The sequence below is a fragment of the Fringilla coelebs genome (genome assembly GCF_963513975.1).
Source record: "Fringilla coelebs genome assembly, chromosome: 21".
NCBI classification, from domain to species: Eukaryota; Metazoa; Chordata; class Aves; order Passeriformes; family Fringillidae; genus Fringilla; species Fringilla coelebs.
Genome location: NC_140047.1, coordinates 2,500,225 through 2,527,313, shown reverse-complemented (window position 1 = coordinate 2,527,313; position 27,089 = coordinate 2,500,225). Strand labels below are relative to the sequence as shown.

The 27,089-nt window shown below is 49.4% G+C and overlaps 1 protein-coding gene across 4 annotated transcripts; it reads right to left on the bottom strand.

Annotated features, from left to right (window-relative positions):
- Window positions 1-1,633: 1,633 nt before the first annotated feature.
- FKBP15 (FKBP prolyl isomerase family member 15) lies at window positions 1,634-26,994 on the bottom strand. 4 transcript variants are annotated; one of them, XR_014616677.1, is made up of 30 exons: window positions 26,868-26,994; window positions 25,570-25,679; window positions 25,185-25,269; window positions 24,569-24,638; window positions 23,039-23,113; window positions 21,885-21,983; window positions 21,355-21,504; window positions 20,582-20,650; window positions 19,522-19,665; window positions 18,921-19,066; window positions 17,893-17,941; window positions 17,100-17,219; window positions 16,778-16,871; window positions 15,987-16,090; window positions 15,251-15,344; window positions 14,443-14,552; window positions 13,915-14,025; window positions 13,188-13,282; window positions 12,496-12,598; window positions 9,101-9,272; window positions 8,212-8,348; window positions 7,666-7,821; window positions 7,101-7,253; window positions 6,713-6,805; window positions 6,208-6,318; window positions 5,299-5,406; window positions 4,372-5,108; window positions 3,875-3,965; window positions 3,061-3,195; window positions 1,634-2,837 (listed from the first exon to the last, which is right to left on the bottom strand). XR_014616677.1 is itself a non-coding variant. In XM_084219988.1 (29 exons), exons 1-29 carry the CDS (start codon window positions 26,918-26,920, stop codon window positions 3,121-3,123), a joined length of 3,714 nt encoding a protein of 1,237 aa, XP_084076114.1. In that variant the 5' UTR covers window positions 26,921-26,994; the 3' UTR covers window positions 1,634-3,120. The 4 variants fall into 4 exon arrangements, 3 of the variants coding, with proteins under 3 accessions (XP_084076114.1, XP_084076116.1, XP_084076115.1); XM_084219988.1 differs by having other exon boundaries at window positions 1,634-3,195; XM_084219990.1 differs by lacking the exons at window positions 25,185-25,269; window positions 26,868-26,994 and having other exon boundaries at window positions 1,634-3,195; window positions 23,039-23,108; window positions 25,570-25,580.
- Between the last annotated feature and the right edge of the window lie 95 nt (window positions 26,995-27,089).

Genomic DNA, 27,089 nt, shown 5'->3' with positions numbered 1-27,089 from the left:
CCGGGGACCCCGCGGGGGGAGCGGCAGCCGGAGAACGGCGGCGGTGCCACCCCGGACCCCGGCCAGGGCTCGTCGCGCTCTGTAGCCGCGCTGTGCTCGTCCCACGCCCCCGTGTTCGCCGTGAGCAGTTCGGTGCCCCCCTGCGGCCTCCGCCGCGGCTCCGAGGCCCCCCACGCCTTCGTGCTGGGGCTGCTGGGCCGGGGGCTGCTGGTGGACACGCAGCCCCCGCTGGCCTCCATGGAGAACCTGCGCCTCGGCTTCGCCGCCGGCATCCTCGTGCTCATCGTCTCCACCTTCTTCCTGCTCGTCTTCCTCAAGTAGGTCCTCCCGGCGGAGCGGGGCTCCCATCCCATTCCAGCCCGCCCCAGCCCGGTGGATGGAGCCGGTGATGGGTCAGGGACTGCTCGGGCCGCGGCCAGGGCTCAGCACCCGCCTGGATCCAGCCCTGGGGCCCGCAGGACGCTCGGCTGCTCCGCACGAGAGCCCCGGCCATCAGACTCTCTAAAAATGAACTGACTGCAGCGCTTTCCCGCCCCGGGGCCCGGCTGTGCTCACGCTCCAGCCCGAGGGCCCCCGGGCCCGCTCGGCGGGAGGCGCCGTGTGGGGCCGCGGGGCCGGGACGTTGCTGAGGGGGCGGGAAGGGTCCCGCAGCGCTGCCCGGGGGCGAAGCTGTTCCAAGGCGACTCCGAGCCCTTTGCCGGCAGGAGAGAGCCCGGAGCGGTGCCCGCAGAGCGAGGAGGCAGCCGGGGACGGGCTCGGCCCCTCAGAGACGCGAGACATTAAAGGCAGCCATGGGTCCAGCACCGCGTCCGCAGCTTTTCTGTGAGTCCTTGAGCCTCGGCAGGCAGGATGGAGCACCAGGATGGAGCACGGGGTCCTGTCCTCTCCTTCCCGGCCCCCAGCAACCCCCTTGGGCACATCCTCAGCAGAGTTCTCCGCGGTTCACCCACCGCTGGCCAGAACTCAGCCCCGGGGGTCAGGGTTAGCCCCGGCACAGCCCCTGAGGCAGCATCGTCCCCTCTGCGCCCTGGCACGTCCCTCCCTCGCCGGGGCTGCGCTGCCCCTGGGAGCCTAGAGCTGCCCCATTCAGGTGCTCACACAGGCACAGACAGGGTTAATTTAGATCACGGCCCGACAGAAGGGGTTGTGGTACCTGCTGGGCCTGAATGGTGGGGAACAAGTTTAAATCCCAACTCTTGCACCCCAATCCCTGCTCAGGGCTCCCAGCCACAGTGGAGCTGAACCTTTCTGCAGCCCCAGAGCAGCTCAGGAAGAACTGAGCTCTGCAAATCCCTAGAGACACCCAAGATCCCTTCCCCTTAAATCTCAGGGGAGCCAGGCAAGTGCCCTCTGTGACCATCAAAGCTCTTTGTGCTCCAGCTTCTCACTCCAACCCAGGCCAGTGTGAGAGCCCAAGAAGCCACAGCACAAAGAGACCTTCTCTCCTTTCCCAAGAGAGGGCTTCAACAACAAGAACAGACAAGCACAGCTTCTAAATGAAATTATTCCAAATTTAAGTCAGAGCAAAGTCAGTTTTCAGGTGACAGATAAAGCCAGACTAAAGTAAAGCCACTGCAAGCAAAAAAAATCAGGTTTAATTGCACTTTATTTTCCAAGAAGTGAAATGCAAATCCCTCAGGGTGTCTATCTGTAACAGGGAATGAGAAGTGGAAGTTGTTAGTACGAGCAATGATCACCCCTGGGACACTGCATGGACGGGTCCAGATGCCACACCAGGGCACTGACACTCAGAGCAGCACAAGCACCCCCCAAAATCCAGTTCCAAACACCCTCACATGGAGCACTGAGTGATGCCCAGGAAGGCCCAGCTCAGGTCACCCTGCATGGCACCAGGGTGGCTGTCACAGGCTTTGGTCTCTGCCCCAATTTGAGCTGCACTTGGCACTTTGTGGTACTGAGGATGGGGCACACCCCAACAGCAACACCCAGTGCTCTTTTGGGTGTTTTCCTCCCAAGAAATCACCTTTAGGGGGACAGAGATCTGATTCCAATCAGAGACTGTAAAGGCAGGTGCAGAAACTAAACCATAGAATTAATAGAATTAGTTTAAGTCCTTTCATTTTATGCAGGGGTTTATTTATTTCAAAGTCTTCTGGGGTGAAGTTGTGTTAGTGCCCATGAGTAGAGAATAAAAGTGCTGTGAGAGCCCCAGGCTGTTTGCCCAGCTCTGTCCTTTCCCCTCCTGGTCCCCTCAGAGTGCAGGGTGACAGCCCAGGCTGCCCAGCCCAGCCTGGGCCTTGTGTGCCACCCCTGTGTACAGTCTGACTGGTGCTGGGATGGTCACACTTCAACAGCAACAGAGCCAAAGGCACAGAGAGGGGCTGGGCTGTGGGGAAGGACTCCCCAAACACACAGCACATCCCAGAGCTGGGCTGCTGCTCCCACAGGGAAACAGCCAGCAAAAGCCACCTCAGCTCTGGGCACAGGAGAGGAGCTGAGCTGCCTGTGAGTGTTTGACTAACACACAGCAGGGACTGGGCTCCTTGTACCATCACAGCTGCTCAGGCCCTGCTTTCCCAAAGCTCCAAGGCCCAGCAGCTCCTGTGCAACGGCTCTGAGTCAGTGCCCACCTGAACCACCTCAGCCCCAGGGGCTCACAAGAAACACCTGACTGGGATTCCTGGGGGAACCTCCAGTGGCACATGGCTCAGACACAGTGGGGAGAGGGTGCAGGGTCCCTGGGAGCCACCTGGGGACTGAGAAACATTCCAAGGAGTTCATCACTGGGGAAGGAGATTTTAGTCTGATTTTTTAACAGGGTGTTGCCACTGCAGGGTCCTGCCAGACTTGCTCTGCTGAAGCTCTTCACCAAGTTGCTATTTGCAAAAGGTTTGAGATTAATGAATCCAGGGCTCAGGGGAGGGGGGCAGTGGGTGGGTCCTGCACTCAGCCCAAGCCCAGAGTGTTTGGCAGCTCAGAGTGACAGGGCTGAGCACCCACGAGTGCAGGACAAGCCCCCTGCTGCCAGCCCCCCTCCAGCTGCAGGACAAGAGCTGGGAAGTCCCTGGTCATTCCCAATGTCCCATGTGGGCAGCTCACCATGGGCTCAGAGCACAGGAAGAGGCCATGCCCAGAGGAAAGGGCTCAGCAGCCACATCTTCATCCCAGCCAGTCCAGGTCATCGTCATCATCGTCACCGAAGAGCGGCGCGGGAGGGGGACGCCCCTTCATGCTCTGCAAGGCACACCAGAGGGAAACTGCTCAGCCCCAGCAGCTTCCTGGCATGTCCTAATCACCACACAAACTGCTCTGCAATCTCTGCCAGCTCTGAGGAGCTGGGAACAAGAAGCCTCATTACCCAAGTTCTTATTTCTCATGTGATGGTTTGCTGTTCAGATTAGGTTTAGATTAGATAGCAGGAAAAAATTCTTGATGGGAAGGAATGTAAAGCATTGGCACAGGCTGCTCAGGGCAGTGTGGAGTCAGCACACCCTGGCAGTGTTCAAGAAATGGGTGGATGTGGTACTTGAGGACATGGTTCAATGGTGAATGATGCTACATGGATGGCTGGACTTGATGATCTTAAAGGTCTTTTGCAATCTTGAGGATTCTGTGGTTCTATGATTCCGGGAGCTGCTTACAGCCTAAAAGGGACTGGAGAGGAGCCAAACACTAAAACCCTTCAATTAACCTGGCAAGTCCCACTGATTTCATGCCAGCAGGAGTCTGTCACCACTCCCTCAGCCAAGCCAGCCCCTCCCAGCTCAGTCACCGACCCCAGACACTCCTGATTTACACAGGGAATGGATGGGGAGCCCTGAGCTCAGCCAGGCCCCCACTGTCACAGGGAGGATGTTACAGACAAGCTACAGACCATGCCTCAGAGTAAACACTCAAACACCCAAATACATACCACCTCCTCCTCATCGTCCTCTTCTGAGGGAACTTGAGGCTTCAGTGGTTTAGGAGATGCTGTTTCAAAGAAGTTGTCCTCCTCAAAGAGGCTGCGAGGAGATAAAGAATGAGCAGCTGATGGAATTTGCTTTTACAAGTTCTGTTACTGAGAGATGGCAAAGCTTTGTCACAGAGGGAAGCCTTTGTGGCAGGTACTGTTCAGCAGTGCAGGGCAAGTTTGGGGCTGGCAGGCACCAGGATCACTGCACAGGAACTGCACACTCCCCTGGGAATGTCCTCCACTGCCTCTAGCAAACAGGAGGCTGCTCTGGGGCTGCTCCCAGTGGAATGTGCCCTGGGCAGCCTGGTCTGTGCCAGCTCCTGGCTGGTGCCATCCAGTGCCAGCACCATGGGGGGGCTGCAGCCCCCAGCCTGTGCTGCCCTGCAGCAGGAACACACCTGGACCTGCTGCTGTCCCAGCCCCACCTGACCCTGGCACCCAGCACCACCCCTCACCTGGAATCTGTGTGCCTGGGGCTGGAGTCCAGTTCCTGAGATCCTGCAGCTTCTCCCAGGACAGCTGAGCCTGGCTCTGCTCTGCTGGACACTGAGGCAGGTTCCTGCTCAGAGCCAGCTCCATCCCACCGGTCTGTGCCACTGCCCTCCTCCCCATTTAAGGGAGGAGGCTCTAAACCTCCCCCAGCCTCCTCTGCCTTCTGCTCCACAGTTGGACACGCTGGAGGTGCTGCCTCATCCCCCTCTCCTGGCTTGGCTCCTGGAACAGAAGGCTCTGCAGCTGCTGCCTGCAAAGGCACAGGATCCTGTTCTGGGCCAGCCTTCCTGATGGGAACACTGTCCAGCCTCTGCTCCAGCCCAGCAACAGGCTGCCCTGCAAGCACAGGCTCCTTCTCAGCATCCAGGCTGGAAGCAGCTGTGGGAGGGAGATGCTCCTCCTGAACCTTCTCTTCTTCTGGCACCCCACTCCTCTGTGTCTCGGGCTCCTCTTCAGGAGCTCTGGGCCCAGCAGGGTGAGGAGCAGCCTGGCCTTGCTGCTCAGGCTGCAGGGAGCCTCTGGTCACGTCCCCAGGATCAGCTGGGGGTGCAGTGCTCCGTGCTGGGCTGTGCTGCAGGGGCTCTCTGTGCTCAGTCTTGGCTCCAGGTGATCCCTCCTGTCTCCCTGCTCCAGATTCCTCATGTTCACTGCCATGCTCTGGTTTCTCCTGCTGCCTGTTGAGCAGCTGCAGTGTCACAGTCTGGAAAAGGGAGTAGAGAGAACACAAGTTACACCCCACAAGTTACAAACCATCACAGATCCCTGTATCACCTCCTCCTACCAGGCTGCTTTGCCACCCACAACAAATCCTCCTTCAGTTTTTTCAGTCTCACAGTACAGACTGGAGGTTTTAGCCCAAGGTTCTCTCTCTTCTCTCAGCACTGTCATACCTTGATAGTGTTCATGACCACCCCCAGGACTGTCCTGCCACTGTACATCTCATCCAGCTCAAATTCACCCCGAAGAGACTGAAATACACCATTCATTATCTTCTTTACCTGCAAAACAGCATGACAGGAAACAGAGTTATAATTCATTAGCATGTGAAGCACTGCACTCAACACCAGGCACTTCTCCAAGGGAAGGAAAAATAAATCCAAACACACAGGTGGTTTTTCAAATAATCTACTTTCCAAACCAGAAATCCTCACCACATCAGGACACCTTAACTCAGAACCACTCAGTGACCCAAACTTATCCCCCCAAACTGAGGCAGGCTGCACAAAGCCAAGGCAGACTGGCATTCTTTCTTATTTTAGTTCCTAAATCTAAACATCAAATGTAGAGTTTTAACAAGAAATAAAAGTCAGGCAACAAAGTGGGCAGCAGGAAGATGGAGTGAGGCTGTTTACAAGGCCTGGAGGGACAGGACACAGGGAATGGCTCCCAGTGCCAGAGGGCAGGGATGGATGGGATATTGGGAATTAAGAATTGTTCCCTGGGAGGGTGGGCAGGCCCTGGCACAGGGTGCCCAGAGCAGCTGGGGCTGCCCCTGGATCCCTAGCAGTGTCCAAGGCCAGGCTGGACAGGCTTGGTGGAACCTGGGACAGTGGAACGTGTCCCTGCTCTTGGGAGGGGATGGAATTGATGAGCATTACAGTCTCTTCCACCCCAAACCATTCTGTGTGACCATGACTCTAAGACAAGATCCCATCCCTTCTTCCTCTGTGGACTGTTACTACAAGCACAGTGCTCTGTGGAGAAAATTATGTTTTTCCTTCTTATGTCAGTTCAAAGAGAAATAATTCAAGGTAAATCCATTTGCTCAAGAAGGAGAAGTACTGGAGGCTCAAGCTCACTTGCTCAGTGTAGTCTGCAGGGGAAGGTCCATCCTGATCCTTCTGCAGGTCTCGGATCCGTTCCTCGTAGCGAGCCCTCAGCGCCCCCATGTCTGCCTGCAGGGCTGAGTACTGCCAGGGGAGAGACACCCTCAGAGCTGCTCCTCACCACAGCCCCACCTCCAGGGTCACCCCACAACTCTGCGTGGGGTTTTAAACACATCACATAAGATTCGGCTGAAAGTAACAGCACCAAAATAAGGACAGCCAAGCCAGCCTTGGAGAGTCACAGTTGTGTCATCAGCTCCTCAAGTGCCACCAAGAACAGGTGGGAGCAGCATCACTGAGATCCCAGTGAGATGAAGGCTGGGTCTCTTACTGGGCCTGTTCTGGTTTGCTGGAAACCACACAAAATTATCCCTTCCTCACCATATTCTGGAACTCACATCCTTGTTATTCTGGACTAGCCTGAGATCGGTGTTCCCTGCACTCCAGTTCCCATCCAGCTGCTGTGTTATTCCTTTACCTTCTCTTGGATAGGCTCCAGCTCCTCCAAACGTTGTTGAGCCTCAGACAATTTTTGCTCCTCTGCTTTTTTTGAGTGTTTGAGAGCTGTGAGCTGAAACACAAGAAGCAGAGCAGGTCCAGTCCCTGGCAGTGTCACCCACTCCAAACAGCCACTCAGGACAGTGCAGGTTAAGTGGAAGCTGTAGCTGCAGTTCAGCACTATCAGCCCCTTGGCTCTCCCTCCTCTGTAATAAACCCAACCCAACACTTGCACATGCACATGGCTGAGATCAAGCTCCAGAACAGGCAGGGAGTTAGAAAGTCAAGCCCCAGTTAGGTGGGACAAGACTGTTGGTTACAGCTGCTGGTGTTAGTGCCCATTACAGCAATGAAGAACAGCTCTTTACCTTCTCTTCCAGCTGGGCCACCTGGTGCTGCAGGGAGTCCCTCTGCTCACACAGCTCCTGGCACTGCCGGGCGTGCTGCTCCTTGGCTGAGGCCAGGGCACGCTCACACTTGGCTTCACACTGGGACTCCAGCTCAGCCTGGATCACTGACAGCTGCCATGGCACAAGAGACACCATCAGGAACACACACACACAGATCTGTGTTTGCACAGGAGGTGAAAGCCAGGGCTGGACACCCACAGACAGGGTGCAGCCACCAGCTCATACCCACACCTCTCACTTCAGCTCCAGCCACAAAGCCTCAGGCTGGCCAGATGATCTGGCTCAGATTTCAGACCTCTTGGCATAATTCTAAACAACCTTTCACTCCTCACAAGTCCCATATTCTTCTCTCTACTACAATCTCAATTTGGTGCCTCTCCTTTCCTCAGTTTGACAATAACCCATGAATTCAAGCAGGTAATGCTTTCATTCTTCCCCTAGCTGAACATTTTCACACTATTTCCTACCTGTAGGCTCCCACAAGCCCTCCAGACCTGGAGCAGCAGCTCCCCTGAGTCCCCACCTGCTCTGCTGCTGCCTGGTCAGTCGAGGTCCGGGCCTTTTTCAGGAGCTGTCGCAGCTTGTCCAGCTCCTGCTGGTAGGACCTGCGGATTTCCTCCATCTCTTCCTCTGCCTGAGCTCTCTCTGACAGGGATTTCTTCTTCCTCTCTGCAAGATTCTGCAACACAGAACATGACACAGAATAGGGCAGACTGTACCAAAGCAGCTTTTCTCCCTCAGGCAGAAGGAGGCTCCTTGGGCAGAGAACTTCATAACTTGAAATCAAGCTGAGGCTATCTCAGAGGTAAGGAAGGTCGACACATTACTGGGTAAGACATTAAATAAATAAATAAAATTCATTAAATAAATAATAATGACTAATAAAAAACAAACAATAATAATAAATAAATAAAAGAATAAATAATGAATTATCATAAGCAAAAAGGATCCACCAGCCAGTAGCTAAGTCAAGATTTACTTAACTTACATATTTAAAAGCAAGAACCTTTGGTTAGCCTTGGGTTAACCTTCAGTAAACAACAAACTGTGCTGCTAGCACTGGACATACCTTTTCCAGAGTCTCCTTTTCCACCCTCAGGTCTGTCAGCTCTTCCTCCAGTGCTGCAATCTTCATATCCAGCTGTTTGCGGCTCTGCTTCTCAGCCTTGAACCTGCTCTGAGTGTCCTGAGAGGCTTCCTGGAGCTCTGCAGACAAAGCCCCACATTTCCCTGTGAGCTTGGGTGCAACTCCCATTGCAGGGGAGCACATTTTGGGGGTTGATGGGGAGGAACAGAGTCTCCTGCACAGTGCAGTCAACTCCACTTGTGCCTGCAGTGGGGATTAGAATTTATCAAGAGCAGTCTGTTCCAGTGCTCTGCAACCATTTATGTGAAGACATTTTTCCTAAAATCCAACCTAAATTCCCACTGGCCCAGCCTGAGCCGTTCCCTCTCCTCCTGTCCCTGTTCCCTGGAGCACGGCCTGACCCCCCCCAGCTGTCCCCTCCTGTCAGGGGCTGTGCAGAGCCACAAGGTCCCCCCTGAGCCTCCTCTGCTCCAGACTGAGCCCCTGCCCAGCCTCTCCTGGTGCTCCAGCCCCTCATTGTCCTTCTTGTCATCTGGGGTCCAGAAGTGACCCCAGGGTTCAAGGTGGGGCCACAGCAGTGCCCAGCACAGAGGAATGAATGAACATCTGTCCTAGCTTGCAAGGCAAGATGTTTTCTATTTCCCATCTGTCAGAGGTGGGGCAGTTCTCTTCTGTTCATTGGGCACAAACCAATCCTCCCTCTGGGAAGATGTCAGCTGTTAATGGGCTATTGATTGTCCCTGCATGACTGATAAAAACTATATCCTTCTTCCATCCCCTGTGACTGATCCTAGGGAAAGCAGGAAGATACCCCAGAAGACAGGAAAAAACTACAACTTATCAAAGAAAAGAGCCATGAAGGAGCTCCCACCTGCCACCTGTGCCTGCAGCTTGTTGAGCTGTGCCTCCTGTCTCTCTGCATCCTGCACAGCACAGGAGAGCTGCTTCCTCAGGTCCATCTCCTTCTTCTGGTGGGCAGTGAGCTCCAGCTGCAGCTGGGAAACCTGGGCTGTGGCAGCTGCCAGCTCCTCTGCAACTTTGGCCTGGAGCACAAAATGGAGCAAGGAAAAGGGAGGGGGGAAAAAGGGATGTGTGAGGAAGCAGCAGAAGTGTTCTCTCAGGAAGAGCTGGAAAAGGGCTGGAGACCTTATCAGGGAAGATATCTCCAGAGTAAGGAGGCAACAGTGACTTTTCTGCCATGTCAGTTTTATCCAGACTGACTAGAAAGCTGCATGAGACCACCAACAACCTCATCACCACATCAGTTCAACCCAGTGAGTTTTCCTGAAAACGTTAAATATGCTTAAGCCTGGTACCAGTGCCTGGTGGCTCTACTCAGTTTTCAGGCTGTGAAAACATCTATTTGAGTAAAAAGCCTGGGCTCCAACATCTAACTGTCTTTCATAAGCTTACAAATCACTGAAGAGCCACTAAAACACAGGCTGGTCCCAGCCAGGAGAGCACCCTGCCCCCAGAGCACACAGCCTAGGTCACCTTGGCTGCCCATGGCCAAGGCTGGCATTTCCCAGCACAGCTCTCAGTCATGTGGGGGACCTGTTTAGATTTAGGATTGCTGACAGTCAGTGATTCACCTAAAACCAGGCACTAGCACAGCTTGTTAGACAACTTGGAAACAATGTTAGCAGGGGCTCAAGGCATTAAGACAGACACAAAGTCCCATTCCCAATCTTGCTGAGTGACACACAAACTTCAGAGGATGCTCTGCAAAGACAGAATTTGCACAGGGAATCCCTAAACAGCTTCCACACCTCTGCCTATTTTGAGATTCCCAACAGATTTTTCACATTCTTGAAACAGGTAAGGTCAGGAGAACTGGATTTTCTCTCTGCTTTATCCTCCCAAGAGAATTCCCTCCACATGAGGACCAGCACCTTCTGGCACAGAAGAGCTGTGAGCAAAATTGTTCCAGCTATGTTGATGATGAGGATGTGCTGACCTGGAGGGCTGAGATACCACACCACTCATTTTAAGGAGGAGGCAGAATTTCAGAGAGTGGCCAAAGCCAGATCTGCTTTCCTCCTGTGCTTCCATAAATGTCCCACTGCTACACTGACTCCTGGCATGCTAAAACCAAACCCCATGGAACAGCTAAGGACACCTAAAGGTTATTTTAACCCTGGCCTCTGTCTTTAATGGCAAATAAAGAAAACAAAATTAGAAGATCCTATGGCAGGAAGTGTTACTAGACACAAGTTTCTACAGAGGATGCTTCATGTCCACAGCTCAGCTCCAGCCTCCAGCTTTCAGGCACCAGGAATCCTGGGTGACCTGTACCTGCTCTGCCAGTGATCCTGCTCTCCCATGGGGAGTGGAACAAGCAGCAATGTGAGAGAATTCTTGGAAAGGGCTCCCCAAGAAAGAGGGGGCCAGTGGGGAGACACTGCCAGTTCTAAAGCCCTTTTCCAGTGAGGGATCTCTGCTCATTCAAGCTCTGAGACAATTCTTTCCATGACAATCAGTTTCTAGCTCAAGAGGAAGCTGGGCTGGCACTTGCTAGGGCACAACCATGTAGCACCTACACAGTCAGCAGACACTGCCTCACCTGGTCCCAGCCCCGATCCACTGGCAGCATGTGCTGGGAAGAGAAAGCAGCAACAGGAAACAGGAAGGGTTAAGAACACAACTTGAAAAGCAGAGGCATTCATCAGCAGAAAAGCAAAATGCTTCATAACAGGAGCCTAAGGCATGACAGAGAAGCCTTTAAATTACTCCAAGGACTGAAAAAGCTTAGACAGAGAAAGGGAGTGAAGCCTGATGTAAAAAGAAAGACACTAAAGGTGTCCTTAGGGTATGTCACACTCCAGAGCTGGGAGCAGTCCTGGCTGTGACCTGCACTGGAGAGGTGGGGAATTACTTATGGTTCACAAGCCTTCAGCTAAAGCTGTGACTTGCTTTGCCAGGGCCAAAGATCCACAACCTAAAGCAGTGAGTAACCAACACCTCAGTGGCCCTGAGTGCAACCAAATAAATGGTGAGTAAATCTGTGTGTAAACAATGGATAAACAGCTTCCAATCAATCCTCTTTCCTGGGGATCCAGGGACTGCAGTCCCAGGGCAAGCTGGGTTAGACAAAGGGAAGAGGAGGGAAAAACAGCCTTCATATTTACAGTCAATACTCCCACAGAAGCAGGGGAAATCTCCCAGGGCAAGGCAGGGCTTTCCTGGTCTGGCCTGAAGCCTGTTCATGTAACATCATCCCTGGGCAGTGACTGCTCAGTCAAGGGGGTCCTGCTGAAGATGAGGCTCAAAAGACTCCTGAAGATCTTATACTTCCAAAAGATGACTCCTCCCCAAGTTTTATTGTACCAGCAGGATGCTGTCCTCACTGAGGAGGGAATTCGATTTATTATTTCAGTCTGACTTATTCCTGGTTAGATTCTCTCACACTCCTACATATTGTGGGTGTGCAGCCTGGGCTGGGGGTGGAAAAGCAGCCCCTTTCCCTGCCTGCTCTCACCACCCATTGGAAAGCTGCAGTTCTGGTCAGCTTTAGGTGCACCAAGCTGTGGTTCTCACACAGAAGAAGCATTTGTCACCTCACATTTGAGCTGGAGAGAGACAGCTCAGCAGGAGAGCACAGAGCAAGACTGGACTTGGTGCAATTTAAGAGGCCAGTGCTTGAGAAAGCAGAGCAGGCACCATGCAATGGCAGAGCCAAAGCAGCAATCCTGGGCTAGGCTGGCCTACGGGGATGGTTCAGGGTATGCAGCCATGCAGAAATGAATTTCACTGGTTTAAAAGCTATTTCCCAACAGTTCCTGTCATAAAAGCACAGAGTGTTACTGGGAGAAACAAACAGCTTCTCATTAGCATTAGAAAAACCCACAAAAGTGCAATGAAGAAACTCCAGTAGGAAATACATTTTTTCTTGTATCCATATTCACTCTACATCAGTTATATAAAAGGAATAAAACTCTTCTGCAACTATCAGTGCAACTAAGTAACTGAAGTATTTCAAACTCAAAAGCCCTGTGATACAAAATTCCACAACACATTGGCCACATGTCTACACAGTCAGCAATAAATCAGACACTCTCCTACAACATAACAGTATTAAAGCTATGACAGCATGAAATGGTTGTTATATCCTCTGGGATGCTTTGGTCATGAAAGCCATCATAACATCCAATTTTTTCTCAAAAGAAAGTTCAGAACTTCAGTTGCCTTCTAAGAAAACTGCCTTGACTAGCAAGGCTTCAGCTTGTTTTACTGCAAGAACCCTGGCTTTGTTCATGTCACTGTTACCTTCTCCTGCTCTGCATGCAACACTCTTGCCTGTGTGCTCTCATTTGTGGTCTGCAGGGAGTGGTTCCTCTGCTCCATCAGCAGGTTACTCTGCTCCACATACCTGTAAAAAGGGCGACTCTGTAGGATTCCTGGAAACCCAGGGCTTGGAGCCAAGGGCTCAGACAGAAAAGGTGACATTCCAAAGCACAGGAGGTCTCAGGTGAATTCATGACAAACCCCAGACAATCTGACAGGACGTGCTGATCTCAAGAGCGGTGGGAAGGCTGTGCCTGGCACAGCAGAGCTTTTATCAGCTGTGATAAATGCTTCACCTCTCTGAAAATGTCCCATGTTCCAAGAGTTTTGGTAACTTGGTAGCAGCTGAACTTCACAAAGGGCTCCACATCCCCTACAATTTCTTTACCTTACTAAAAAGCCAGCAAAAATAAAGTGACTCCCAGAAGCAGGGCAAGTGTGCTCAAAGACAGAAGGAGGGATTTTGTTCCCCTTTTACACATTCATGTTTACTGTAAACCAGAGCTTTGGGGACAAGCCCTGCAGAGAAGGGGTGGGAGGAATCCCACACTTTAAATACCTTAGAAAAAAAATTCAAAATATCAGATTATGGCTATCTCCTAACAAACACCCCTGAGTTATGCCCAAGTGTAAGCTGAAGAGTCTGGAAATGTAATGAGGCTCCCACCCCTTACCTCTGGTTGCGGTCAATCAACTCACTGATCTTCTCATTCTGCTCCTCAATCCGACTGCTCTTCTCAAATATCTCCTGCTTCAGTCGCTCATTCTCCTAAAGCACAGCTCAGCATGAATATTCAGCTTACTCAGATTTCCTTGCAGCAGTTCCTAAACCTTTGTTTTGTACAGAGGCAAGGAAGGACACTGGTGAGGCTCATCCCCCCTGTGGGAGCAGCCCAGGGAGGCACCTGCCACATTGAGCAGAATCCTGGCATAGGACAGTGGCTGCCAAAACATATTCTAAAAAATATTGTGTCTGGTTGACTTTTTTACCCACAAACCCCAAGTTTTTAAGGCTGCTGCTTAGAAAGGCTTCAAAGCATAAAATTAAGTGATGAATAGCAGAAGCAGGTGGTTTCTACAATGTGGTACTTCAGCTGTGAAATCATTCTGCTGAAGGCTGGGGGTTAAATCCATAATGGTTTGAGAAGCTGAACTTCTCCCACATGAACCTTTTGTCACAGCCCATTAAATACCCACAACTCTGACTCAGAAAATACCCAAACCCCAAAATGCTGAGAAGAGCTTTTTGGAGGGGGAAAGAAGAACGGAAATCATTGTAAGTATCATCCTCATTCTGAGCACACAAAACCAGAAGCCATGGGTGGCTGGACATTTGCTCTCATGAGGGATAATGAAAGCCCCAGCTGCTGATGGCAGTGAAAGCAGGCTGGCCATGCTCACCTGGATGATGCGCTGGATGTTGCTCATGATCATGGAGGCTTCCATGGTGACAGAGGAGATGCCAGGCAGCAGGGAGCTGTTAGCAGTGCTTTGCTTCTTCAGCTCCTCCACCTGCAGGGAGAAACCATTCTTAAGCCATTTGAAATGAATTGATGGGTGCAGGTGAGAGTCAGACATGTGCAAAGAGGCATTTCACTGTTCCTTCTGCTCAGCTGCAGGGAACAGGCACTGAATCAAGTGTGACACCTCCCAGAGGGCAGGGAATCCTCCAAACAATGCATCACATGATATTCAAGACAGTAAGACAGCACCTTTCCCCAAGCCTAAGCTTTGTTTTTACACAGCAGCTGAACTGCTGCCACTTGAAGGTGTTATAATGGAATTTTACTCATTTACTGTATCACTTAATGCAGGCATTTAAATAGAGCCAACTGCTCTCAGCACACCTGGAGAGCAGAAATATCCTGGGCAGCCAGGTGATACCTTTTATCCATCCCTGGGCAGCCAGGTGCTTCATTTTATCCATACCTTGGCAGCCAGGTGATCCATTTTATCCACGACTTTGCTCACAGCCAGTCGGATTTCAGTGTTGTGCTGCCGAGCTTCTGTCATCAAAAAGGAAGTGACATCTCCAGGGGCTTGAAGGGAAAGAAGAGAGATTTATAGTGACAAGGGGAAGGAAATACCTGCAGAGACACAGCAAAAGCTGGGTAGCATGAAGCCTGTCACCAGCAAAGCCCAGAAATGAAAAGGACATGGTATCTGGAAAATGAATACTGTAGGTATTTCCCAAATAAACTCAAGAGGCAGTTTTGAGTACAGGAAATTCTTGAGCCATGTGACAGCTCAGCTCAACAAGAGCAAAGCCTCCAGACACACCAGAGGGACAACCAAAGCAGAGGCAATCAAACCACGGCAGTGAAGGTCAGCTTCTGAAACTGCACTGCAAAAACAAGCTCCAAGAAAGGCTCAGTTCACCCAAGACTTCACCAACTGGGATAACTTAATGGTGCTTTAAATGCATTTGGTCCTTCCTAGGTTTTGCCTTTTACAGTTCAGTTCTCTCCCTGGCTGATAGTTCTATTTATAACTGGAAGCACCAAACTCCTTTGGTAATACCCAGTCTTAGGAAGACACAAATTCCAGTCCCTTTCACACTGCACAAAGCTCTTCAAGGTAAGAAAGAGATGGGTATTTATTGGGAAGTGCTTGCCCCTATTTGATATTAAAAAAATAAGCATTTGTGAAACAGCACAGTGCTACCACAGCCATAAATCATCATCACCAACTGCAGGATTTGCAGCTCTCTGAGAAGCAGGCACCTTTTAAAACATACCTTGGTAAGGAGCAGGATACATCTGACCCACAGGCTGGAGTTGAGAGGCAGATGCAGCAGTCTGGGGGTAAGCAAATGCCACTCCTGGATATGCCTTGCAGGACAAATTCAATAGGTTAAAATGTGTTTTGCTGTTTCGCCATGTCCTCATAGTTTCATATTTTTTGAAGCCCAAGAGCAAGGATGATGTTTGGAAGAAAAAAAAAAAAAATCAAAGAATTAAGGAGTTGGAAGGTCAAAATACACAAGAGTCATTGTGAAAGGAAAATAATACTCTTCTTTTGAGGGTTAGTTAGCTCCCACTCTCACTCAAATTTCAGCAAAACTGTGTCATCCTACATTTGTGAGAGTCAGAGATCAGCATGTGAACACCTCCCCCTGATGTTAATTTGAACACAAGGTTATTTCCTAAAAAGGGCTCAAAAAAGCACAACTCAACTTGATTGCAACTTTACTCCTCATTGCTGAGGAACTTGGAAGTTTTTGTTGTATCCTCTACAAAACCAGGTATTAACAAAGCCTGGTTCATCCATAGTTTAAGAACCCATCATAAACAGAAATTAGCTCTTTTTGAATAAATTTTAAGAGGCATATGATGAAAATCTGGGAATGCCAAAGAGTCACAGGAAACAGCCTGGAATTCTCACCCTTATTTAAAGTCCTTGCTCCCAGCAATGGAGAAGGCTCAGGAGAAAGGACAGAAGTGCCAATACTTTCCTTGATTTCATTTTGGTACCTGAAAGCCCTGTGCTCCTCCAGGCAGAGCAGAATGGGGTTGGATCGTTGCAGGAATTAAAGCAGCAGAAGATACTGAGGGTGCAGCACCAGATGCTTGAGGTACTGAAAGGAAGAAATAAAGTCAGCATGCTATAAAGCAGCTCAAAGGAATTTAATTCACCTAGTGTGAAACGGCAAAAACACCCCACCAATAACTACACAACTGAATAGACAAAAGTTTAACAAAAGCCTGTCTGCAACCTTGTGAAAATCAAATCCATTCAAGCAAATGATAATAAGTCAAGAAAAGAGATTTCACAGAAATCCCACTTCTAGCTCCATTTAAATAACCTCTTTTCATTCAAACAGAGAGAGCTCTGAAGCTAACTGACACGAGGTGTGACTCAGCCTGACTCTGAAGGCTGCTCAGCTGACCAGCAGCTGATGTGACCATTCCATCATGGGAAGACACATCCAGCCCCATGCCATCCTTCCCTTGGATTTCCATCATTCCTAAAAGTACTGTTCACTGGGAGAGGATGTGTAACATTCCATTTACAATCCCATGGCCTACCAATCTCAGTGCCCAGTGACAGGACAGCTCAGGCATGGTGGCTGCTCTTCCTCAAGCACAAGGCCACAACGAAGAAAGATTCCAAGGATTGTCTTGTGCTCCATGGATTAGTGGCTCATGGATCAGCAAGGCTTATCAGAAGCTTCCAGTTAATATTTCAGCTCCTGGAAGGAATCCTCTGCTCCCCCAGCCCCCCTGGAGTGGAAAGGGAGTGCAGCAGCTCCCCAGCATGTTACCTTGTGTGGACACTGTGGGCAGCACTGCCTGAGCTGGCTGGGAGGGTCTGGTGGAAGCCACTGGCTGTGTTGTCCCTCTCAGAGTATTGGGATCCTGAAAACATTTCTGCATGTTACAAGAAACACCAAAGAACAAGGCAGCAGCCTGAGCCCAAGGTCACTTGAGACAAGGTGTTACCCCAGGAACCCAAGTGGAACCTTTCTGTCACAGAACCAGAGCAGATCTCCCTGGACAAGGGCAGAGGCACTGCTACAGATCCCACTTTAAGCAACCCCCAGTGTAGGAAAAGCAGTGAAAGAGTCACCCTGCTGTGACTGGTACCTCTATTTCTGAGTCACTGGAGTCCAGCTGGCTCCCTGCTGTCCCAGCAAGGAAAGGCAGCATGGGCTGTCCCATTTTGGCCATCCGAGAAATCAGCTTTGCCTTTGCTACATCTGGGTTCTGAAAGAAACATTTAGTTATTCTCCCTTTGTCTCAGGCCAGGCTTTTAAGGTATTACAAACACTTCTAAATCTCAGACTGAATTTTGGCTGAATTTTTCAATGACTGTGTGAGAATCTACTCTTCAAGCACCAGAATTGTTAATCTGGCCTGTTCTATATATCCTCTTTCTGGGATGACAGTGCTGTCACTGCAGAGGAAAATCTACCCCTGCACAAAACACCAACAAGAAAATGTGTGAGTTCAGGAAGCTGCTCAGCACCTTTTTCTGTCTGGAGGCACAAAGTCTTCTCATGCAGCTCTATAAACTTATCCTGAATGTCCCAATTCCTTTGTTATCTATTTTAAATTTATCCATTTATCTCAAAAGACAGCCAGCCTTGTGAACATCCACATGGTCAAAGTCACTTTGCATTAAAGTGCAGGAACTGGGGCTGGGGCTCCTCAGGTCCTGGTAATCACAGAATCATTAAGGTTGGCAAAGACCTTTAAGGTCATGGAGTCCAACCATTAATCATCAAGTCCAACCATTAATTCCTTCAAAAACAAGGCCCAAAGCTGCTGTAAGTTGAACATTCTAGTGTCTTGCATGATGCTCACTTTATCAGTAAATGCTTAAAGTGAAAATGAACTTCTCTACTCAGGCTTCAAGTTAGGAGAAGGCAGGACTTACTGCAAGCTGCTCACTGATGGAGTTGGACTTGGCCCGGACAGCTGGCTCCCTGCAAAGCCAAACAGGAGTGGAGATCAGCCAGGAGCAACTCAGGAGACAACATTCTGGATTTGTAAACACTTAAATACACATCTCCCTAGGAAAGCTGTTTTCTCACATCATGAGCATTTATTTTAGCCCACACTTCTGGAACAGTCTTTGCAGTGTTATCTGTAGATATGCTCAGGACACCACTGTGACCCATTGGAACAGCTGATTATAGAAAGATAATTTTGTTTGCTTTAACAGCCACGTTCTGGTATAAATAATTTTAACCAAGTCCAAAAATCTACTTATGGCAACAAGAGGAGCACTTACTTGGACTCCCTAAAAAGGGTGACTGACCCATTTAATTTAAGGAAGAGAACATAGAATTGTTAAGGTTGGAAAATACATCTAAGGTTCAGTCACCAACCACTAACCCAGCCCCAACATGTTCAGCACTAAACCCCATCCCCAAGTGCCACATTTGCATTCTTTGATCACTCCAGGGATGGTAACTCCACCCAGGGAAGCCTGTGCCAACGCCTGACCATTCTATCAGTGGAGGTTTTCCTAATATCCAGCATAAACCTCTCCTGGAGTAACTTAAGAGGTGATTTCCTCTCCCCAGTCACTTATTACCTGGGAAAAGAACCCAACCCCACCTGGCTACACCCTCTTTTCAGGGAGTTGTGGAGAATGAGAAGGTCCAAACTGATGCCAATGATGCCAGCTGAGACAGCTGTTAGAGCAGCACCCATACAGCTCAATCCCACTGGATCTCAGGAATGCTGGAATGACTTTCTTTATTCTGCTTTAATCTGGAAGTCATCACTCAAGCAGAAAATTCCAGCAAGTCGTGTTATCAAGCACTGCTCTGCCACATGGAGGGCACTGAGCTGGCACAGAGGCCCCACACTTGCCAACTGAGGTGTCAGTGCAGCACTGTGCTGGTGGGCATCACCAGCATTAACTCAGAAAGCTGTTCAGGCCATGCTGCCTCTTACCCAGGCTTTGGAGGGATGGTGGAGGGAGGCACTAAACCAGAGTCTGAGGAGAAGCCATCTGAGCTGGGAACTGGAGAAGGTGCAGGGGAATCCCTGGAACTGACACTCAGCCCATCTGAACCAGAGCACTCCTTTGCCAGCTTCACCTTAAAAAGCATGAAGCAAAAAAAAAAAAAAAAAAAAAAAAAAAAAAAAAAAAAAAAAAAAGTTTTTCTGGGTTCCTGTAAAAATTGTCATGAATTTATTTGTGATGCCACTGCCTGTGGAGCTCGTGCACTTCAAGGAAAAGCAGCCAATTGATTCAGAGCTGGAGAAGCTGAGTCTTTACATCCTCTCATTCCTCCCACAGTATTTTGTTTTCCCAAATGACTCACAAATAAGACAGCTAAAAGATCCCAAGACAGTTACAACAGACAGACAGCCTTGAGGGATTTTCTGGGTTTAGGGCTCTCTTTTCGGTTTGTTTGTTTGTTTGTATTAAAGATACAAATCTTGCTGAGGTTTCTAACAGTTTCTGAGCTGGAGTTCTCACACTACCAGCAGGTTGCCCCTTGCAGTCACAAACCAGATGAAAAAGAAACATTTGGCAGGAGAGACTCACCCGCCTGACCTCCACCTCAAACACCAGAGTGGAGTCTGGAGGGACACGAGCAGCCACGCCCTGAGCCCCGTAGGCCCAGGCTGGAGGAATGATGAGGAACCTTCGCCCTCCTTTCTTCATGCCCAGCATTCCTTCTTCCCAGCCCTTTGGTGTGCACAGGCAACAGAAGAGAGAGCAACACTAGGATCAGTGACATTATTTACCCCCATTAAGACAACTTCAGGCCAAGCTTCCAAAACATATAGAGAGATTCTTGCAAAATCCTGTTTATTTTCAATGTGCAGCACTAAACTTTGTCTTGCCACAAAACACTGGGATTTACAACTGGCTTCCAGGATAACTAAAGAATGAAGATGCAGCTCCACCACACAGTGGTAAACTCACTCAGCATTCTGGGGGAGAACTGGACTCCAAAGAGATCTGAATTGCTCTGGTTAGATTTACAAAGCAACCAAAGAATATAGTTGTAATGAGGGACATGAATCAGAGCAATGCAAACTGCCCAAGGGATGTCAGCACTGAACAGGGTGGCTCTAACAGCCAGGCAAAATCAGTAAGATACAGGATAATACAAAGTAGACAAATAGCACATCTTCAATAAGAGACAGTTTGTAACAGGTCATATTTGAATTATACAGGTCATACATTAATTACTCAGGTCATAGAAATTACCTGAACAAAAGCATCTCTGACTCAAACCCTGATTTTATGGAATAACATAAGGGAGTATCACAACACCTGGATGAAAACTTATTTCCTTTAGAAATAGGGTTCCCCAAGAACAAGGGAATGGATTAAGTCACTTCCAGAAAAAACAAAAGACAGAAAAACCCCAGCTCTTGAAAACAGGAAGTTTCCTTTTTGCCAAAGAGGACAGCTCCTGTCTAACACTGTTGAAAAGGAGACTGGGCTCTATTGTGCAAAGCTTGAGTGAGTCACTGTCACAGAGTGCTTGCTAATAAATGAAACAGAAATAGCATGTATGAATCCTGAACAAGATCTGCAGCAATTCAAAGCTTTGAGACTTGAATTATTGTAATGAAAGTGCCAGAAGTTGTACCTTGATGACCTTTCCAGAGCCCAGCTTCAGCCGCAGCAGCTTGTCTTTGTTAACATTAGAGTCAAACACCTGGAGAGTTGAACAAGAACACAAAATACATGGACTTCCCAACTGTTTCTAGATTCTGAATGCTGCTTTACACATTCCACAAACTCCTAGAACCCTCTGGTTAAATGCTATTTCCCATCCAACTACGACCAAAATTAATTCTCAGCCATAAGACAGAGCTTTAGTCCATTTCCTGAAGTACAATTTCATGAAGTGAATGATAACTGGAGACTCAGACTTGCTTTAGGACAGGACTGGATCAAGCAAAACACAACATTAGATATTAGATATGTGTAAGAGTGCCCACAGAAGTTTAAAAGCATTTCAATCACCTCCCCCTGAACATAACAGAATAATAGAAACATTAAGGTTGGAAAGGCCCTCTAAGATTACCAAGTCCAACCATTCCCTCAGCACTGCCCTGTTCACCACCAAACCATGTCTCAAGCAGCACATCCAGATGGTTTTTGAACACTTCCAGGGATGTGACTCCACTGCTGCCCTGGACAGCCTGTGCCAATGCTCAACAACCCTTTCAGTAAGGAATATATTTTTGTAATATGCCAGAATCCCTTGATATTCTACAGGCAATACAGATGACCCCACTTACAGTGCCACAAATGCCCAAAGTGCACTTTAACATCAACACCAGTACTATGCTGGATGAGCAGGGTCCTGCCAGGACTGTCCCACTCAGCATTAGGAGGCAGCAGAGGTGTCTTTACCTGTCCAAGCCCGTTGTTCTGGAACAGCCATCCTGTATAGGCAACCTCCAGGGAGTCTCCTCCTTCCACCCCCTGCCCTTCTCCCAGGAGGAGATCCTGGCAGAGGACTGAGTCCAGAGCTGGAGAGCTGTTGCATTTGGCAATGCACACCTGCAGAGGGAAAGCCTGGCAGTGTCTCTGACCTTTAATGGACAAGTCCCACTCATGAAACTGATGCATTCCTTGCTGTACTGATCAAGCCCACATTAGAAATGCACTCCCAGGGCATTCCACATCCCCTTGTGCTGAATGAACACCCTCTGCTCTACAGAACCATTGATACACAGCACTTGGGAATCTTGAGAAGCAACAGGCTCCCTGCTTCCAAGAGATTTGTTTTAATGAACAAAACTCAGGCCAGGCTCCTCTCAGATCTGTCTCCAACACAGTTATGCACACACTCAAAGCTGAACTCCAATGAAAACAAAACTTGATTTGCCCCTGCTGTAAACCAGCCATCAGAACTGGCTGGCCCAGAGGGGAGCAGTTACCTGCTTACTGAAATCCACTGCTGCCTTTTCTGACTCAAACATGATGGACCAGTTCTGCCTCTGATCATCATAGAACGTGCTGTAATTGTTGGGCTGAACCTGTGGCAGAGGAAATCAGTCCTATCTTAGATATTAAATTAACTAAAAACCCACATCCAAAAGAAGCTTAAAATAAGAGCTACTGAAATAAGGCAGGAAGAACCCTGCTGTTCTACAGCCAAAGTTCAAAATTAGCCTTTATTTATGTGCTCATTATCATGGAAGAATTATTATAACTCAAATATGTGAGCAAACATTAAGTGCTTCCTACATGCTGCAGGTCACACAGGAAGGTGAAACCTTTCAGAAACTCCCTTGAAGCCTGGTTCTTTGATATATACTGAGAATTTTTAAGTGAAGTGATATACATTTCATAGTTTATTGTATTTAGGCTTCCAGAATCAGTTGGAGAAATCACTTCCTCCTCACTTCTAAACCCATGTCATCAGAAGTGACTATAAAACCCATTAATTTTTCAAGAACGTGGTTATAAAAAACTAGAGAGCAAGGTCTAAGCTGGGACAGAAATTTCATTGTTTTGGAGTGAAATTTCTATCTCTCATATGAAGAAATTTGATGCCATCTGATGACAAGCTAAGAACAATAAACCAACATGTCAATTTTCCTGTAAAACTGGCAGAAACCAACTTCCTGCGAGATTCCATTTTAGAGCTCATAATGCTCCAGATTGCTCTCAACAGCAGGAAAATGCTGAGTGTAAATTTTCTGAGAGAAAACATTTCCTTGCTGTCATTTCCTTCTGCTTACTCAGTTGTATTCTCTCAGACACTTAACTCAAAATTCTCAGCAAAAGGAATTTTGCTGGTTTTATCCACTCCAGGGCTGCAAATGTCAAACACCTCTGTGAGCACAGGTAATAATTTACCTCCTACAGGAGCCTTGGTTTGGAAATCTCCTGAGGAGGTGCTCAGCCAAAGTGAGCTGTCAGAGCCTCTTGTGCAATACACGAGGAGAACAATCACACTGGGACACCTCCTGCTCTGTCACTCAGATGTTTGATCTCAAAGGTTACAAACCAAGGCTTAAGGAAGAATTTTAGAGCCAACCTTGTGTTTGCTGTGATCAAAAACGGCTTTTCCAAGCCAGAGGCTCACCGTGAGCACAAAGCCTGGGTGGATCCTTGCAGAGGTGATCTGTTGCTGCTGGCTGATGTAAAGGAGGATCCTGTACTGGATTCCACAAGGAATTAGACAAGGAAAAAGAACAAAAATAGGAACTCAAAACGTCTTCAATTCTAAAGTGCTTTGTCACTAGCAGAGCCTAAGGCTCAGTATTTATTTGTCAAATATACCTCAGCAAAAATACTTAACACAGTTTTGTGACACTTATTAAAACTGGTTTATTCTCAAGGGTTTTATTTAGCTGCAGCAACCAAGCAAGCAAAACTCATTGTTTTATAATAAACAACATGCTTTAACTAATTCCACATTTTTCACAGTTACAGGGGAAAAAGATGGTGCACTAACCCTTCCAGATACAGAACTCACCACACTTTGCATTAAACCATCACAGAGTCATTTAGGTTGGAAGAGACTGAATGATCCAAGATCACTCCCCCAGCACTGCCAAGGTCACCACTGACCCATGTCCCCAACTGCCACATCCACATGGCTTTTAAACCCCTCCAGGGATGGGGAGTCTGCCACTGCCCTGGGCAGCTGTGCCAGGGCCTGTCCACCCTTTGGGGAAAGACATTTTCCCTGAAGAGGTTTGTGTCTGAACTCTTTTATCTTTGCATCAACCTATTGACACAACACACTGAGTTGGAAGGACTTTTCCAAGTACTAAACAACACAGATATGAGATTTATTGGCATATTTGGCTCTACTAAACATAATCTATGATGGAGCTGTGTATTCTTTTGTGCACCTGCACTGGACACAGCTCAGTGGTGAATTGGGAGTGACCCAGTGACTGCTCCCAGCTGGATGTAATATCACATAGGCAGCCTGAGGAAAGCTGGCTCAGCTTCCTCCTGCACTGCCTGTCCTCCCCAGCTCCCCCAGAACAACACAGCTCAACACTTCCCACATCACTGACTCAGGAATTTAGTTACCAAACTAAGATTTATTTTGTTCTTGCCAAAGCAGAAGCAACTTAGTGAGACATGAATGAGGACTTGGGGAATATGAAACATCACAAATACCAACACCAGGGAGGGGTGAGAGTTTTCAAAGTAGCTTTCAAACACAACAATTTACTGGGCACCTCAGTTCTGTGTTCTTCAAGGAACACTTGGGAAGGAAAGATGTTTTTGATACCAAAAGAACAAAACCTAAGCAAAGCATCTCTGTACTGCTGGACAGAATTTTCCTCTACACCCATTTCCATGTGCACAAATATGTGATCCAGTTGTAAAAGACATGCTGAATAAAAACCAAAATGACTTCCAGAAACACTGCAAACTATTTCAGGCACGAGTTGTAAGAGATCTTACAAACTCACAGACTGCAGGAAAGAAAGATGTCACCAAGGTGGATGGCTGAGCCCCCGGAAAAACCAGGAAGCAGAAAGGCAGCAGGAGAACAACACCAAAAGCAAAACACCTGGAGAGCTCACAAAAACACCATCTCATAGCAGTGAGCCCTCAGCAGGGCAGAGTTAGGGAAGGAAGTGTCTCTCACCTCTTTGGTGGCATGGTTCCCCACTACAGCTGCTCCATACTTGCCTTGCTTCAAGTACTGCCCATTTGTACTGGAAGATAAGGGAGACATTCAGCTGCACAACTGCCCCTAACTCAGAATTCTTTAGAGTTCAGATCCCTTTTCCCAGGTATAAAATGTCAGGCAGCCTTACTTAGCTTAGGGACATTCCTGCTTGCCCACAGGCAAAAGCACACATCGTGGAGTGAGTTGAAAACTGCTCTCACAGATCCAGGGCAGAAACATTTCCCCATGATGGTAGCATCAAACAGTTTTAGTGCTCTCACTCTGCTCATTCCTTAATTCTCAAGTGCATGAACCACAAGCATCTGACAGAACCTCCTGAAGCAGAGCAGGATCTCAGCCCAGCAGCCAGGGCACAGCTCCCAGCCACAGCCAGACCCAGAGCTGGCTCTATCTCAGAACTGCCTCACCCAGAGCTGCAGCACAGCAACTGAAACTGTTCTTGAGCAGAAACTTCCACTGCCTTGCAGCACTCCCACCATGCAGATATGGCTGAAAACAAGTGTCTCTTCCCATTTATGCAGGAACAGCTCCCCTCTGGGATCAGGGACAGGCTGCAGCAGGAGTCACTTACTATCGATAGGCGAGCACCGCCGTGGCCACCAGCACCGAGGGGGCTCCCGAGGCCGCCGGGGCCACCGGGGCCTTCTGGGGCTGCCCTGTGGGGACAGAGACCAGGGACAGCTCTCAGAGCACAGCACTGCCTGGGGGCACCACCACGACATGCTCCTTCCCACAAGGAGAGATAACTCCAGTGGGAATTACAAAGAAACAAAGACTAGAGTTCCAAAGTCACCCAAGGCCAGCTGAAAATCCAGGTGCAGGAGGGCGCTGGAGGAAAACACCCCTGAGGAAAGCTCAGGGAATTATTTGCTCTGCTGCTCTTCACAAGGGCCCTTGTTCTCCCCACACACACATGCTGCTGAGTGTGTTCCCCAGGCTCAAGCCCAGTTACTCACCAGCTGCTGTCTGACCCTTCTTGGGCTGCTTTGGTGCAGTGAACTGGAAGAAATCATTTCCCTGGCTTGAGACTGTTTGATCCAGGCCAAAGAGAGAGGCTAATCTGGCTCTAGAAGGGAAATAAAACCATTTGACCTTATTTAACATGGACATTATACATAATGAACACCCTTAAGCAGAAGATCTTTCAAATAAAAAGAGTTTATCATCACTTTGGAAGTAAACAAAGGGCTGTAGGTTAAGTTGTTTTATGCTAATTAAACATTTGATTTTGAATAGGCAGAACTTGTACATGAAGAGGCTGGGAAAGTGGTAAAATTCTGTTTCGTTTCCTCAAAAATGGACTGAAGGTGTAAGAACTGAAACTACACAAAAAAAAAAAAAGTTACTTTGAAGCACTGACTAGAACTAGCTTGACATAAAATAGCTGATTCTTACAATACCCAAAATAATATGTGACAGAGAAACCATCATTCAGCTCCTGGAGTTTTTTGTCTTTAAATGTCCAGGAAACACATTCTCCCATTAAGTTTGAAAATGGCAGAAGCTCTCCCAGCTAAGAGCAGAGGGTTTAATAATGGAGGTTATTCCTTCAGGATACATTGTTTGCAATTTCACTGCTTCAAGGCCAGTTCCACTCAACCGATTCCTGATATCATGGGGCAAGGGAATAAAAAACATGAGACCACTGCCAGTGAATGTCCTTTAAAATTAATTAAGTTTTCTACAGAGAGGATTAGTTTATAAGAGAAGCTCCTGGACGGGGGTGGGGAGTGGAATTGCAGCTCTTGGAGCGGCAACAAGTCAGCGATACAAAACCCTGGATGTGCTGCACACAGACCCGATCCGGGGGGATCCCGGGGAGCGGCCTGGGAGGGGCCAGCGCCGGGGAACGGCCCCAAAGCGGCACTTCCAGCACTTCCCACCGCTCCTAGCTCAAGTGCAAACACCGAGTTCCGTGCCCTGGCGACCCCGGAACGGCTCCGCCTCCCCCAGCGGGAGCGGTCCCCGAGCAAAGCGGGGTCTCAAACCCCGGATCCTGCCCCGGGCACACCGGGGGACGCTCCGAGCCCCGCCGGCAGCCGGATCCTTCCCGGGCTGCCCTACGGCACTCCTGCAGCGGGGCACCCCCGGACACAGGAGGGCAGCCCCGGCTGCGGGCCCGGCTGCACAGGGGGCGGCCTGCCCGCCCCTCACGGCCGCGGGCCTTCACCGGGGCCACGGCCCCGCGGCCTGCCCGGGCCGCCGCGCCCACCCGGCAGCGGGGAGGGGGTCCCGCCGCGCCCCCGGCGCTCACCCACTGGCCGGGGACAGGAAATCGGCGTCGTCCTCCTCCGCCGCCGAGAACATGGCCAGCGACCGCCGGGGCGGGGACGGGCGGGAGGCGGCGGCGCTTTACGGCCGGCGGCACCGGCACGGGCGGGGCGGGGCTTGAGCGGGACGTCATAGGGGGCGGGGCCTCAATAGCAAAGCGGAGGGGCGTGTGGTGTGGAGGCGTGGCTTAACTGCACCGGGGGCG

Excerpts from the sequence above, each read along its gene's own strand:
- FKBP15 (XM_084219988.1), bottom strand. The coding sequence starts at position 26,920 with ATGTTCTCGGCGGCGGAGGAGGACGACGCCGATTTCCTGTCCCCGGCC. Across the intron at positions 19,666-20,581 it reads GCTCTGGAAAGGTCATCAAG|GGCTGGGAAGAAGGAATGCT; the intron begins GTACAACTTCTG and ends TGCACACCAAAG. Across the intron at positions 15,345-15,986 it reads GAGGAGCACAGGGCTTTCAG|GCATATCCAGGAGTGGCATT; the intron begins GTACCAAAATGA and ends TTGTCCTGCAAG.